General features: G+C 39.2%; 1 protein-coding gene and 1 long non-coding RNA gene across 2 annotated transcripts in view; one reads left to right on the top strand and one right to left on the bottom strand.

The window, feature by feature from the left end:
- NUP133 (nucleoporin 133) overlaps nt 1-11,177 on the top strand; it is a 56,573-nt gene extending 45,396 nt beyond the window's left edge. Inside the window, exons 22-26 of the mRNA XM_032311857.1 lie at nt 2,131-2,249; nt 3,211-3,291; nt 4,053-4,117; nt 6,154-6,242; nt 9,911-11,177. Coding sequence (XP_032167748.1) covers nt 2,131-2,249; nt 3,211-3,291; nt 4,053-4,117; nt 6,154-6,242; nt 9,911-10,047 — 491 coding nt within the window. The 3' untranslated portion in view covers nt 10,048-11,177. The remainder of the gene's footprint in view (nt 1-2,130; nt 2,250-3,210; nt 3,292-4,052; nt 4,118-6,153; nt 6,243-9,910) is intronic.
- Nucleotides 11,178-11,179: 2 nt separating this feature from the next.
- LOC116572686 lies at nt 11,180-16,358 on the bottom strand. Its single transcript, XR_004278472.1, has 3 exons — nt 16,223-16,358; nt 13,858-13,943; nt 11,180-11,265 (listed from the first exon to the last, which is right to left on the bottom strand). It is a non-coding gene; the product is annotated as an uncharacterized LOC116572686 (long non-coding RNA).
- Between the last annotated feature and the right edge of the window lie 6 nt (nt 16,359-16,364).

Raw genomic sequence — 16,364 nt, 5'->3', positions numbered from 1 at the left:
GGGGATTCTTTTTTTTAGAGAAAATTTGTATGTTAGTTAAGAATTCCTAGGAAGGTTGTTATATGATTTGAAAAGTGCTCTGGGTACCCTTAGTGACTCATATCCGAAGAACAAGAAGAGCTGCAAAGAAATCTTGGCCTTTTCTCAGTGGGTTTTATTATAGATAGTTGTAATTTTGAAGCTACTAGTTTCAGAATTCAAAACTTTTTGGCATCATAATTGTATACAACTATTTTGTTATATTGTTGGTTGAGAAATTGATTTGATATATTGTTATTTTTGAGAACCAAAGGGAAGGGAGATGAAATCTGGAAGGAGGACGAGGAAGAACCCTCTACTGCGTTTGAATCGGAGATATTCAGATGGAATCAGGATTGTTCAAAATTAAAGTTTTTCTATACCCCAGGAGCATAAGTATACCTAGCCCTGTACTTCGGCATCTCATTACTATTTCTTAGTAAAAGGAAATGAGGGTATTGAAGAAATGGTCTTGGGAAGTCTTGTTTAGCCAGAAAACAAGTTTAATGTAGAGATGTCAACACAATAGCCTCCATTGGCCAAGTCTGGGGATAATTTGAACTCCAAAAAGAGTGATAGTAAAACGTTTTATTTCACCATTTATTTTTTTTTCTCTTTTTTTTTTTTTTTAAATTTTATTTTTATTTATTTGACAGACAGAGATCACAAGTAGGCAGAGAGGCAGGCAGAGAGAGAGGAGGGGAAGCAGGCTCCCTGACAAGCAGAGAGCCCGATGCGGGGCTCGATCCCAGGACCCTGGGATCATGACCTGAGCTGAAGGCAGAGGCTTTAACCCACTGAGCCACCCAGGCGCCCCTTATTTCACCATTTAAAAATGAAAAATCCAGGGCACCTGGGTGGCTCATTCATTAGGTGTCAGCCTTCCGCTTAGGTCACGAACTCAGGGTCCTAAGATTGAGCCCCACGTCAGGCTTCCTGTTCAGTGGAGAGCCTGCCTCTGCTGCTCCCCCTGCGTCTGTAAGGTTGGCTGATAGTCTAACATGGGAAGCCAGATTTTAGCCTGGTCACCAGACTTAGACCATGTTAATCAAATCAGGGTTTTATGTTTTGCTCCCCTGTGCACCAGAAATCGTTGGAACTCTGGTCATCGTCTTGATTTGATCACTTCTTAACTTTTACTTTCTTAAAATAGTGGGAGTATTTTCAAGTGTCAGTAATTACCTACAGACTGTCATCAATATATCTGGTCATAGGGAGTAGATTTTTAAAAAAATAATTCTGGTTATATGATAATTCCTTATGGAAATTTGTAAATCACCAGGAAAAACACATCAAAAAAATAAATTGTCTATATAATCTCATTGCCTCATAGATTACTACTGTTACTATTTTGTGTATCCTCCCAGTCTGTTTTTCTAGGTATGGAAAATGATTTGTATGATTGTTATAAAATTAGCATCATGTGGAGTGATGTCATTATGAGCATATATGTGCTTTGGTCACTGTACTTTGCTGTGACCACTGTGTTTATGAGACTGCATGGCAGTTCTTAGTCCTTTTCCCCTGCAGCCCAGCACACTTTCCTGGGCAAAACCTCCGATTGGGCTGGCTGCAGCCTTGGTAGCTTATCCCAACTAAGCCTCACCAGGTCACCTCGTCCTCTTAAGGTTACTGTTGCTTGTTAGGTTTGGTGCATAAACTTCCAGGTTTTGTTTTTCCTGGAATATACTCGTGGTAGCTTTTAAATAGATCATTTCCCTTAGTGAAAGCATATATTAGAAACTCTGGTGGGAGTTTCTGAGCTAAATAACATGGGACTGGGTGACCCCCAATTTGAGGGACTTGTGCCTCATGAAATAGCCATCTGTTCTATAATTTCTTCAGGCAGTAGCATGTATTTTCATAGCTCTTCTCTCCCCTCCTGTTTCTGGTGGCTGATTGTTTCTATGATTTGAATCAAGCCATGAATATGTTTTAACATCAGAAATCAAGAGGTAGCAGAATTAATAACAACATTTTAAGGTCACCAAGTAGTGATGAGATTACCTTTAGAGATGCTCTGCCTTTTTTTTTTTTTTTTTAATTTAGATTTGTTTTATGATAGAGCAGAAGAGTTTACTGCCCCTCTCTGCCTCTCATTCTGAATTCTAGAAATGGCTGAGCAGGAGCGCTTTCTACTGCACCAGGAGACCCTGCCTGAACAGCTGCTGGCGGAGAAACAGCTCAGTCTCAGTGCGATGCCCGTGCTGACTGCCCCTCAGCTCATCAGCGTGCGTGCTTTTCCATCCTTGCACCATTCCTTAATCTCTAAACAACATCGCTATTTCTAGAGTCAGATGGTATAGTTCCTATGAGTAGTCATCTTCCCACTTCCTATTTTTCTGGTAACATTCCCCTTCCTCTAGAATAAGTTGTTAGAAGCTGCTGGAGATCAGGATGCACGTTAGCAGGAAGTAGTGGACTAGCCTCTGCCTCCCTGTCGATCTCCACCTGTTCCTAGAGATGCTCATGCAGTTGACCTTTCTTTTCCAGCAGAGGACAAATATGTACCACGAGGTACAGCTCAGGTTCTTCCACAAGAAAAATGGTTTAAGGAATTGGATTTTCATAGCCTATAAGTACTGACCTCACCCTTTTCCTCTGGAACATAACATATTCCTAAGGGCATAGCTAGATTGTGGGCTGCAGCCTGGGTAAGATACTTTTGTTGTTAAATACACTTGTAGCCTTAACTCTGCTTCTCTCTTTGCCTTTCAAGAAAGTGTTTCAAATACAAGAGCAATGTAGATCACTTTGAATTTGTTCTAATTTTATTGAAAAGAAGACAATTCAAAAGCATCCATATTTTAGCCATTACTAGTAATAGATTTCCTATAATTGAGCTCACAATGGCCTCTCCTTATGTAGCATATTGCAAAGAATATGCTCGAAAGGATACTGAAATATGTATACTCTCTGGAACCTAAAAATAAAATTTACTGATATTTTAGAAGTATATATATCAAGATTTGCAAATTAATTACTGTTGAGCATAGGCACATTTTGAAGGACAGTTTATTATGAGGATAGATGGAGTATAATTTCCAAAGATGATAGTTTTCTTTATGATAAAATAAAGATACCTTTGACTTACTTGAAAGACAGAATGATGTATTTTTCTCCATAAATTTCTCTGGTCTTGGTTATATGATTACTTAAAATAATCCTGAACCTTATTTGAATTTGCCATAGCTGTATATCTGTGAAGAAAACAGAAGAGCTAATGAATATGATTTCAAGAAAGCTTTGGACCTGCTGGAATATATTGATGAGGTAAGTAAAATCACTTGAGATGATCCCAGGCAAGGATCACAATTTATATATTTGGTTTTCTGGAGAACTGAATACATATAAAAAGAGAAAAAAATACATCTTTTAGCCAATCATGACAGTGTATTAATTTAGAAAGACTCTCTGGTTCAACTATTCCTAACTCTTGGAATGTGTATAGCTCTTTCGAAAAGCTGTCAGGAGATTCCCTTTCCTGATAATTCTCACACATTGCCAGATGTCTTTTTATGTGCATGAATAAAAACACAGTTTTTCAGAGTCCTAAGGCTTTTTTTCTTTTTCATTATTAAGTCATCATTAGTTCCTCAGTCTGATACATTGCTTTATTGATTTATTCTTCATAGTAATCTCCCTAAGAGGAGCTGTTTCTTTGAGGGAGAGTTAATTTATAAACAAATTATTGTTTATAATAACAATTTTGTAGATTAAATAGTTGGCCCTGCAATTGAAAGCAGTTTGGTAGATTTTTAAAATGTAGTATATTGGCTTTTATTTACCTTGTTTCAAATCTTAGCCCTTCAAGCTTCCTGAAAAAATCAGATTATCACAAAATAATCAGAAACTAATTCTTACACAGTTACTAATTGGCTTACTCTTCTGAGTATTAATGTCTTAAAGGAAATTTTTTAAAACTATGAATTAAAGTAAATGGTTTATGCAGAATTAATTAACTCAAATTTAAACCTGTATTTTTTTTTAAATCAGGACTTAATGAGGATTTTTTTTTTTGTTTTACTGTAAAGGAGGAAGATGTAAATATAAATGATCTAAAACTGGAAATCCTTTGCAAAGCTCTTCAGAGAGATAAGTAAGTTCTCATAACATGAATCTAAGCTATGGTTTTAGAAAAGGACTCTTTTTTTTTTTTAATTTACTTGACAGAGATCACAAGTAGGCAGAGAAGCAGTCAGAGAGAGAGGAGGAAGCAGGCTCCCTGAGCAGGGATCCTGATGCAGGTCTCCATCCCACAACCCTGAGATAATGACCTGAGCTGAAGGCAAAGGCTTTAACCCACTGAGCCACCCAGACACCCCTAGAAAAGGACTCTTGAGGAAGATTATGATATCATGTATCAAATGGTTTTGTGACCTAATTATATTCTAACATAATTATAAAAATTTTATTGTGTGCATTAGTAATCTAAGTTTCTCATTCAGTAGTTAGGGAAGAGTTTAAGGACTTAGGACCACTGGTATAATAAATCTCTATTTTGAGTTTATTTATTTGAGTGGGAGAGTGGGGGTGGGGTGCAGAGGGAGAAGGGGAGAAAGAGAATCTTAAGAAGGCTGGATGCCCGGTGCAGAACCCAGTGTGGAGCTCAGTCCCATGACCCCGAGATCATGACCTGAGTCAGACACTTAACCGAGACATCTAAATGCCCCTCTACTTTTGATTTTAAAATTTAGACTGTCAGTTTGCACAGAAATATGTATGTTCCTGATTTTCACAGAAGTTGGGCCAGTTCTGCCAAAGAAGCTGCATTTTGTTTTAAACAAAAAGTATATTAGAGTATCAGTACCCTCTTATAAATTACCGAGACCTCTTTTTTGTGATCATCTCCTTCCTGAGAAGAGAGATTTCCATGGGACATGGTGGCAAAGAAAGGCGGTGGCGGTGAAAGAATAATCAGTTGGGGGATTGAATTGTTTCTAGGAAAAGAATTTGAGAGAACTTGACTTGAGTGCTAACACCCTTCCCTACTTAAAATTTTCCTTTTTATATGGTGCTGAGAAATTGCAGTAGGACTATTTTTACTAAAGCATTTCTTCTTCTGATCACTCCCAAATAGTTAAAATTGTTGTTCTATTTGGTCTTGGAGGTCACTTTCTGAAGCATCTCCCTCTGTCCGCTTCGTTTTCCTTTCTAATCTTAAAAAAAATATGCTGTCATTTGATTGGAATTCCTTGTCATGACTTCATGTTTATAAACTTTAAGGTGTTGGGGCGCCTGGGTGGCTCAGTGGATTAAGCCACTGCCTTTGGCTCAGGTCTTGATCTCAGTGTCGTGGGATCGAGCCCCGCATCGGGCTCTCTGCTCAGCAGGGAGCCTGCTTCCCCTTCTCTCTCTGCTTGACTCTCTGCCTACTTGTGATCTCTCTCTCTGTCAAATAAATAAATAAAATCTTTTAAAAAAAAAAAACAACTTTAAGGTGTTGGGGCACCTGGGTGGCTCATTCAGTTAAGCATCTGCCTTTGGCTCATGTCAGGATTTCTGGGTCCTTGGTCCTTATGTCAGGCTCCCCACTTGGCGGGGAGTCTGCTTCTCCCACTGCCCCTCCCCGCCACGCTCGCTTCCTGTCTTTCTCTTAAATAAAATTTTTTAAAAACTTTAAGGTATTGTGGAATATATTCATTGATTGCTACAAAGCAGTGATTTTGTGTGTGTGTGTATGTGTGGGTGTAAGCAGTAATCTCAACTAGATAAAGAAAACATTAAACTAGAACCTCCTTACCATTTTATTTTTATGAAAAGCAGAGTATGTTACAATATATTGTAACTGTTACCTATGGTCTGAAGATTGTACTTGGGAGTCCTTACTAGGTTTGTTATTTATTTGTAGAATTTTGGGGGGAAAGATGGCTTGCTACTTTGTTTTAACATCAAATGCATATGGTTGTGTTGGGTGAATAGCTACCTGAGTATAGCATTTTGTATCTGATATTGGGACTCTAAGTATATTCAACATTCAAACCTCCCTTATGTAAATACTTTGAAACAGTATTACAAAACTCAAGATTTTCCACCCCGGTACAACCAGCAAAATAAAACTACAGTAGCAAACAGAAGTCATTTATTTCAGATATGTCCATGATTTCTTTTTCTTACTGCAATTTTGTTTTCTAGCTGGTCCAGTTCAGATGGTAAGGATGATCCAATTGAAGTATCTAAAGACAGTATATTTGTGAAAATCTTACAGAAACTTTTAAAAGATGGTAAGTCATTTGTTAATATTGGAAATTATAGCATCACTTCTCAGTTTCAGAAATCTGAAAATAACGGGGATTTTCCAAGGTGTCAGTGACAGGGAAGTTTAAGATTAAATAGTATCATACTCAGAATTAGAGAGATTTGTTGATTTGTTTAAAATGTTTCTTTCCTCTCCCAATTGGGGGAGCACATGTCAAGGTGAAATCTCCATCCACATGGGTCTTGGTGGACCCCAGTGGGCAAAGTCTCCATGCTGATACAGGATGGACAAGGAATGGATTCAGATGTTATGACACCAAAACTCTGTATGATATAAGTAACCATTTTCCTTTAATTTTTTGGTTAACTCTTGTGAAGATCGAAAACTTGAAATGATATATAAATGAGAAATAACTTTTTGTTATATAATGGACCGTACTAAAGTACAATTTACAAAATGCTTTTACACGTCCATTTTGGACATGAACACTCTAAAATTCATGCTAGGAACAAAATAAAAAGAAAAAGAAGGGGATATGTTTTGTACCTAATATACTGAGCAAAATTCCATTTGCTGATTGAGACACAATAAATTAGGTAAAGAAGCTTTTGTAGGTAAAATGCTGTTCTCAGGGGGAATATGAAGTAGGGGATTCAGTTGACCCTTGAACAATGTGGATGAGAGGCAGTGATCCCCAGTACGGTTGAAAATCCACATACATCTTTTGACTCCCTAAAAACTTTACTACCGTTAGCCTGCTGTTGACCAGAAACCTTTACCAATAACATAAACTTCTGGTTAACACATACTTTGCATGTGTATTATATACTATATTCTTATAATAAGATAAATTAGAGAAAATAAATTGTTATTGAGAAAATACATTTACAGTACTCTACTGTATCAAAAAAATTCGCAGGTAAGTGGACCCATGCCATCCAAACCTGGGTTGTTTAAGGATCAACTGTATTTACTTTCACTTTTTTGCATATTACTGGGAGCTTAATGTATGGAGAGTGTTAGACTAGAGATGAGCATTTTACACATTTTATACATGTGTGGCTCATATTTATTATAGAAAATAGAAAATTCTATCAAAATGTTCATACTAAATTCAAGCAACGTGCAAAATAGACTTAGTATTTATCAGTCCTTGCAAATATAAGGGTACTCTGTTTTATACCAAATGGAAAAAATACACAGTGGTAAGTTATTGTAAATTCAGTCCCTCTAAATAGGACTTTTATCCATCATACTGACATTTACACACATTTGAAAGTTTTCTATACGTATGTATGTAAGATACATTATTTAATCTATATCAAATATGACGAACCCAGTCCCTGGTACATAGTAGTCACTCAATAGACATTTGTCCTTTGAATGCCTTCAAGTATTTTGCAGATTCATAGCCCCAGCTCCTCTGTAATGGGTTGTATTCTGCAGTCTTCTATTTTAAAATTGCTGGCTTAACCAGGGGACGTGGGGGGCGGGGCTTAGAAAAACAGTGTGAAACTAACCACACAGACCAGTATTCTGGGGTGAAACAGAGGCAAACTCTCAGTGTTTACATGTCAGAAGCTTTTGTTTTCCAGCCCCCTGCGATGGTCTCTTAGTGTTACTTTTTAGATTTTTAGTCTCCTTTTGTAAGTGATTCAGTGAAAATATAATTCCATGACTAGATTACTTGGAACTTGCTCAGAATTGATCTGGACTTCTATTTTGAAAAAGTAATACTTGGTTATCCTCTCGTGACCAATTTAATAGTGCATTCTTTTTCAAAGATGAGCAAATAACACAAAGGTTAATTAAGCCTATTCGTTGTCACAAAATAAATTAAAAAATTTAAAATGAAATAATGAAGGGGTATAACAGAAGAACCTGATTTGTTTGAAAGTATTTGAAATACCTCAAATTCAGAAAGAGCTAAAATGCCCCTCTAAGACTTTCTCTTTTCTGTATTTGGAAATGAAATAACTGGGTATGGTTGATTTCTCTGTACTACTGGAGAGATTTTCCATGAGCCTAATAGATTATTAGAAAGCATTTTGACCCAAATCCAGTGCTTTTCTTGAAGATTGTTCTCATAAAAGTGCCACAGAATTAAATTGTGGCTATTTAATGTTTAGTGCTATTTAGAGGTGACTTTGCTGTTTTTATTATTCTTAGATTATAAATCATAGATGAACAACAGGAATGGAAAGTTGTGATTTTACAGGAAGAATTATTGAATTATGACCAAAGAACAAAAACAAGTAGAAACTATTAGGAAAATGAACATATGTATACAAGGAAAAGGTATATATACTTATAACAAGAAGTTAAAGACATTTATTTTTGGAACCTTTTTAATAATACAGCTACTATGTACAATAGTGAATGTTTTTAAAGGAGGACAGAGCCTGATGGTAGTGAGAAAAAGAAATCCATCAAATATTAGTTCTAAACAGAGGGCATGCATGGTAAAAATAGAAGCCAAATAAGATGTTAAATTTTTTTAGAGAATTGATCTTTTAAAATCAATATATTTTCAGAAGTGTAATGCTGTTTGACAGATAAAAACTCCTTATTGAAAGTATTTTAATTGTAGTAAATGATCTATAAATATTTCAAATTTAGCCTCAAAACATTTATTAACCCAGATTTTTAATTATATAATAATTAAGTACAGGGGCGTCTGGGTGGCTCAGTGGGTTAAAGCCTCTGACTTCGGCTCGGGTCATGATCCCAGGGTCCTGGGATCGAGCCCTGCATTGGGCTCTCTGCTCAGCGGGGAGCCTACTTCCTACTCTCTCTCTGCCTGCCTCTCTGCCTCCTTGTGATTTTCTTGTGATTTCTTGTGATTTCTGTCTGTCAAATAAATAAATAAATCTTTAAAAAAATAATAATAATAATTAAGTACAAAAAATAGTACTAGGCACTTTGAGAGTATTGGGAAAAAAGCCTCAGTGTATGATTTTGAGAACCTTATGCTAATATGACAAATTATAAAATATTGTATTATTAATTGAAAAATTTTTTCCCGTATTTTTTTATCAAATGAGAAAATTGTACATACCTTTTTGTAACTACACAGATCCTAATTCCAACAGTTCCATTTCATCAGTGCCCATTGGCTTTCTAGCTTTACAGAGGTCTAATGAAGAAATAATTCTTCACCTATCTCATTTCAGACTATAATATATTTGAGACACTGGAGCTAGCTTTCATAATACTATACGACTAAATTATTTCCCTATATGTAATTGGGTATATATTTAATACATATAATTGTTGAAGTACTTGAATATATAATTAGATATTATATATTTGTTTGAAATTAATGTAAGTTGGAATATGTAGTTGTTTGAAATACTTGTTTTCAGGTGATTATTAGTTAAAAACTTCCACATTGAAGAAATGACTTAAGCTGTGTAGAAAATGAAAGTATTTCAAGTCTTACTAAAAACTTTGATCAGATTGGTGTTTTGACCACTAGGGGGAAAAATACTCCAGCAGCCTCTTCAAAGTAAGAATGTCATGCTATAGACCTACAAGCATGTTTGACAGTGGAAGGAATTTAGAGCAGAGTATTTCCCAATAGTGGAGTGACATTATATTTTAAATAGAAGCGCAGGTGTTATCATTAATCATCTTCATTCATTTGGGAGTTTTATGAAAATTAAAAAGGACTTTCTGTGTTTGTGTTTATAGGCATTCAGCTCAGTGAGTACCTGCCAGAGGTGAGAGACCTCCTGCAAGCAGACCAGCTCGGAAGCCTGAAGTCTAATCCTTACTTTGAGTTTGTTTTGAAAGCAAACTATGAATATTATGTTATGGGGCAAATGTAACTTTTTCTAAAAATGGTCACTGTTCCTGAAAATGTGTGGAAGCATATCCTTATAAAAATCTTAGGCCTTAAACATCTAAAAATTTGTACAGTTTTATAACACGTATTGCTAAATTTTGTATACTTTATTTGAAAGCTGCTACAAAACAGCTGTAAGACTGACTGTAGTTTTGGTTTTTTTGTTACAAGATATTTTCTCTCCTCCTTTTTCCATCTAAAATGTAGCACTTGTTATTTCTGTACTTGCTACCCTTCCTTTCTCTTCTTATCTGTTGGGGGTTCTGGAATTCTTACTCTGGTTCTGGCTACTTGTATGCACAAAGCACTTCTCGGCCTCAATTTCTGTAACTCTGAACGTGACCAGAGTGCACGGATTGTCTCTGAAATGGCTGTGACTCTGCACTGAAGAGATCTGGAGTATTGATGTCTGTTTTGGTTGGGGCTAGTGGGCAATATGTAGTAAGGTAGATGTCAGATTTGCTGACTTGGTGTAGGACTAAAAGACTAAACAAGGAGTAATTCATGTGAGCTTAAGAACAGATTAGTTCATTGGGAAAATATTAAATATTTCTACATAAATAATTGAGTATTAATGAGAGGAACAAGACCCTTAAGTGTTTTCTAGCCCATCTATAAGTTACCATGTAATTAGTTTATAGTATTAGTGTTGGTTACAGTCTTCCAGTATGGAGATTCCGTTAGCTTCGTGTATTTTCAAGGTGATTTACACTGAATTCCAGCTTTACCACAGTCTAACGAGTGTAAAGCATGTGTTATGCTAGAAGCCATTAAGGTTTTCTTAATATGGCATCTGATTTCCTGAAAAGTAGTGATTCCCAAAGCTTCATTGTTCTGACCAGTGTCATCACTCAGTTTTTAATCAGCTTTAAATAAAGACTAGAGATTGGACAGGGAGGTGCTGGCATATTCAGATTCTGGCCCAGTTGAATGCTCACTAAACAACTTGCTCCGACAGCTGAAAAGGTCAGAAGTTAAATATGGTGAAGAGAGGCCGGTTCCTGGTTTCATGGAGTACAGCCGTCTGTGTCCTCTTCCTTCTAGCTTCACCTCCAGCCTTTGAACACATTGTCAAGAAGAGGTTAATGGAGCTCATTACATTAATAACAGAGGAAAGACACTAGCAGCCTTGTCTTCTTCTTTTTGCAGCTTGTGTGCGGGGACAGCATCAGGGTCCAGGTTAGGAACCTATTGAAGGGTGCTAAGGGAAGTTAGGAAGAACTTGTCAGATGGCAGGTAAGAAATTGCCAAAATTCTCTTCTTACAGGACAAGGCTTTGGTTTTCTATTGGCATTAACAGTTCTTAGCTGTTGATCCTTGAATGTAATGATGTGCTATGGGGACACAGCATTGTGCCCCCTTCAACGTGCTGCCACAAATCTAATAATTCCTAGTGTGACAGGAAGGCCAGTCTGAGAGTCACCCTGGCCCCGTCGATGGCATGATTTTGCATTACTGCTGTCACGGTGTAATGCATAGTCATCTTATTTCGAGGGAGGGAAGGCTCGCTCTTCTAGCTCTGTCTTGTCGTCAGTAGCCTAGCACTGAAAAATGGTTGGATTTTTCAAAATTAGTAACAGTAAAATTAAGGCCTAAAATTTTGAATAATTTTTCTAAATTAAAATTTTACAACATAGTCTTTCCCAAAGAATTGATTTTTATATAAATTGAGTAATGGATAAAGACACATTTTAAAAGTGAGCATGTTTTCTAAGGAAAGAGAAATTCTACTGACTTGGGAAAGTTTTTTTTTCCACTTCTGTCTTTGCTTTTCTCAAAGTCACAGCTTGCAGCCTTGATTAAATGAAACGATAACATGTTTTTGAAAGTGAGCAGCCAGCTTTGTGTGCTGGTATGTTTTAAGATTTTGTGAATATGAAGTGCCTGGGTAGCTTAGTCTGTTAAGTGTCTGCCTTTGGCTCAGGTCATGATCTCAGGTCATGGGATCGAGTTCCGCATTGGGCTCTCTGCTCAGTGGGGAGTCTGCTTCTCCCTCTCCCCCTGCTTGTGCTCTGTCTCTCTCTCAAATGAATTAAAAAAAAAAAAATCATGAATGTGTCAAGGATGAAGGCAGAACTGGAGATACGTGTAAGAGACTTGCTGAAACCCCAGTGAAGTAAAAGACTACTAATACCCTCCAATGTAAGGATTTCGTTTTTGAAGAAAACTTCAAAACTTTTACTTTGGGGTTTGAATCAGAATCCTGAAGTGTATCACCCACTAGGCATACAAGGCCACATTTCTCCTTTGAGGCCGGACTGCTTTCTCTAGGAGCAGGAATGGAAGGAAAGCCACACCATAATGTCATCGGACTCACTTCTTAATCTGTTGTAATCCACGTACTTGCACATGTTGAGGCTGATTACAGAAATATTAACGTGGTCCCACCTGTGTATTCCTGGACCTTTAATTTGGAGAATGGCTGAAGAGAAAATAGTATTTCTATGTAAAAATCCCCTCATTAAATACCAAAATACAATTAAAAAAATAGTTTTGTATAATCCTAACAATTTTTTAAGATTTTTATTTGAGAGAGAGAGTGAGGAGGGGGAAGAGCAGAGGGACAAGCAGACTCCCCACTGAGCAGGGAGCCCGACACACACCCAGGGCTCAGCCCCAGGCCCCTGAAATCATGATCTGAGCTGAAGGCAGATGCTTTACCAACTGAGCCACCCAGGGGCCCTCATTAATTCTTAAAAAACAAACAAGCAAAACAGGAAAATATGAAATCTATTTTTTAAAAAAGTATATGGGGGGGCGCCTGGGTGGCTCAGTGGGTTAAAGCCTCTGCCTTCGGCTCAGGTCATCATCTCAGGGTCCTGGGATCGAGCCCCACATCGGGCTCTCTGCTCAGCAGGGAGCCTGCTTCCTCCCTCTCTCTGCCTGCTTCTCTGCCTACTTGTGATCTCTCTGTCACATAAATGAATAAAATTAAAAAAAAAATAAAAGTATATGGAATGGCACCAGCCAGAAATAGTTTCACTTACCAGTTTGAACTGGCTGGCTCAGTTGGAAGAGCAGGGAACTCTTGATCTCAGAGTCGTGAGTTCAAGCCCCACGTTGGGTGTAGAGATTACTTAAATGAACTTTTAAAAAGTAAAATGTATCTTGGACAGTTTGGCACTGGGCATTCTGTGTATTCCATAACCTAGTGTATACTGTGACCATCTCCTAAATCCAGTGTTTCCCAGCCTTTTCCCTACTGTCATTCCTGAGGACTCTTCTTAGACAGCTTTGTCCTAATCACTCCATCCCCCCATACCCTGCACCGGGAAAGTTTAATACTACAGATATACTGTCTATTTTTTTATGTGCTGTGCCTCTGGAGGCCACAGATCATTGTAATATCTAAGATATTTTTCACACCTCCACAAAAAAAAGAATCCCCCCTCTTCAAAAATGCATGTCTTCACAATTCTTCGAGACACAACTCAGTGACTGCAGGACAGTTTACCACATGGCTGTGCCGTGCTTTATTTAACGTTTCTCTGCCTTCTAGCCATCTGAACACTTGGGTTAATGGTTTTGGGTTGGGTTGGGGTTTTTTACTTTACTTTTGCCGTTTTAGATAATACTAGAATAAATCTTTGTGCCAAAATCTGTGCGCACCCCAAATTCCTGTAAAATTACATGACTCTTCCTGCTCAGTTGGTGATGATGTTGACACGTTTAGCAAACAGTTCTAATAATGTCGAATGTCCTTTGCTCCCCTCGTCTACCACCTACCCCTCACCCCCTTCAAACACTCGGGAAAGATACTGAGCTATTGAGTGTTTATCCCCGAGGCACTTACCTAGTTTTAATCTCCAAGTCAGTGTTAAGGATTGCGTAGTATCATCAGTTGAGAATATGGAGTCTTTCTTGAAGTGAGCCTATGTGCTTTTAACAACATGAGAGCATATGAAGTGTTTTATGAATTCATATTTGAGATTTTTTTGAGAGAGAATGGGAGGGCGGGGAGCAAAGGGTAAGGGAGAAGCAGACATATGACAGTCGGGGTGGGGGGGAGGATACCCCTGGAAATACTTTACTGCAGAGTTGGTGCAAGCTTTTGACCCACTGATTATTCTGGATATTAGGAGGTGGTGGGGTGAGGGGCAGAGCTGAGGGCTCCAGTGGAATCATTAGGTCAGTACAGATGGCCAAGGCAGAAGCCATGACTTCATTGCAGGACGTCTTTGGCCTCTCGGAAAAGAGCCCTTGAAGAACTGTTATCTTTCCAGAACCAAACCAAGTGCTGGGGAGGATTAAAGGAAAGTAGAAAGCTGTCCCCACCCTGCTCTGACTACTAGTGAGAGTCACCCAAGCCCCAGCTCTGGGACCTGGGAGTGGTCTAGCTCATTGAGCCTTACTTTCCTGATTCTTAAAACTGAATGACTATTACCTATCTTATTTACCTCAGAATAGTTAGAAGCTTATATGCTTTTAACAATATGAAAGCATATAAAGTGTTTTATGAATTCATATTTGAGATTTTTTTGAGAGAGAGAATGGGGGGACTGGGAGCAGAGGGAGAAGGAGAAGCAGACTCCCCACCCAGCAGGAAGCCTGTTGCGGGGCTCGATCCCAGGACCCCCAGACCGTGACCTGAGTTGAGGGCAAACAGTCAACAGACGGAGCCAGCCAGGCACCCCGAATTCATATTTGAAACAAGAGGAAATGACAGAAGGCTTAGACTCAGCGAGAGTGGGACATACAGATTTGTGAGGTGCTCGGGGCGTAGGGCTGCGGAGGAGGGAGCTGTGAACCCACAGCTGAGTAGCAGCACGGCCCGTCAGGTGCCAATGAGCAGGGCTGCACCTGAGACCTTAGAAGGAGGCTCTCTCTCTCAGGCATACCCTACATGGCTGAGCTTGACTTAGTTCTCAGAAGGGTATGCAGGCGGTCACCCGCTTATCGGGTGAGAGCAAAGCACTGGTGTGTTCCCCAAAAGTGTACATGTATGGAGACAGTTTTTCCACTCGCCTGTGACTCGCCCGTGACGTCTAGTCCTAGGCCAATGAGAATTCAACAAGACCAGAATGGGACTGGGTGGCCCCACAGTGACCTGTCAGAGATTATTTAAACAGCTCCACCCCAGGGGCAGAAAGCAAATGTCTGGCCGGGTGTCCTCAGCACCAGCACCACCAGCAGCAGCACCCCATCCCCCTCGTCCCCCCGAAAGGTTTGCTGGACTCAGTCTCTTCCCTCCTGAGCATTTTCTTCGTAGCTTTGTGTGCTTGAAGCTCATGGACTCTGGGCTGAGCAAGCTTGCTAGAGAAGAGAGAAGAACTGCACTGAGCACGAATTTTGGAAACTACAACTCCGCTCCCCTTTAAAATACCAAGTTCTTAGATATTCCTATTTCAGGCCAAAATTTAAGAATTTCCGTTTAGGGGCACCTGAGTGGCTCAGTTGTTAAGCATCTGCCTTCAGCTCAGGTCATGATCCAGGGTCCTGGGATCAAGCCCCGCATCAGGCTCCTGGCTCAGCAGGAAGCCTGCTTCTCCCTCTCCCACTCCCCACTTGTATTCCCTCTCTAGATGTCTCTTCTTCTCTGTCAAATAAAATTAAAAAAAAAAAAAAAGAATTTCCGTTTATATTGTACCTATAGTGCATTTGCCAGTTTATTTTTTTCTAGCGTCCTCACTACCCACTGACAGCGGGACCTGAGGTTTTCAAAATGACACGTAGTTCTGTCACTCACTCATTCTCTAAGATAATGGAAAAAGCTAAATAGGAAACCGCAGTAGCTTTTAGCTGACCCTTGGCATCCACTGCGTAAGCCCCATCCTAACCAAACTATTGTTTAATTGACGGTTTTAGGAAGAGCTGCCGTGATGTGGCCTCCAGGGGAGGGTTCCATGTGCTTTTCTGTCCCTCCTCCAGAGAAGCCACACCTGTCCCAGTTGCCGAGTTCCACTACCAAATGTGAACTGCAACTATTTCGGGAGCACTAAAGCACATCAGAAAAATGAACCATTCCATCCTAACTTGTCCCATGTCACTGATGTACGCCCTCAAAGCACGTCACTGAGTTCATCACCGAAACCTGTGGCTTCCACAGCAGGCTTAGGACTGCGCTCCCACCCCACTCCACACCACCCCCCACCAAAAAAAGAGAAAATGTGAGACCGGCACCAACTGGACGACCTCCTCTGACCCTTACTCTCCCTTACCATAAGTAGATCCAAATCCTTCTAGAAAATTTGAAAGGCATATCCCCATATATCAGTGGTATAAATAGAACCTCTTCAGCGGCCTCTGGTAGATGGTGACTCTCCAAGGTGGACCGGGAGGCCGCGGGGCCTTGGCAAGGCA

Source organism: Mustela erminea, chromosome 14 (assembly GCF_009829155.1).
Source record: "Mustela erminea isolate mMusErm1 chromosome 14, mMusErm1.Pri, whole genome shotgun sequence".
NCBI classification, from domain to species: domain Eukaryota; kingdom Metazoa; phylum Chordata; class Mammalia; order Carnivora; family Mustelidae; genus Mustela; species Mustela erminea.
Note: the sequence above shows the minus strand (reverse complement) of the source record. Positions and strands in the feature narration are given on the sequence as shown.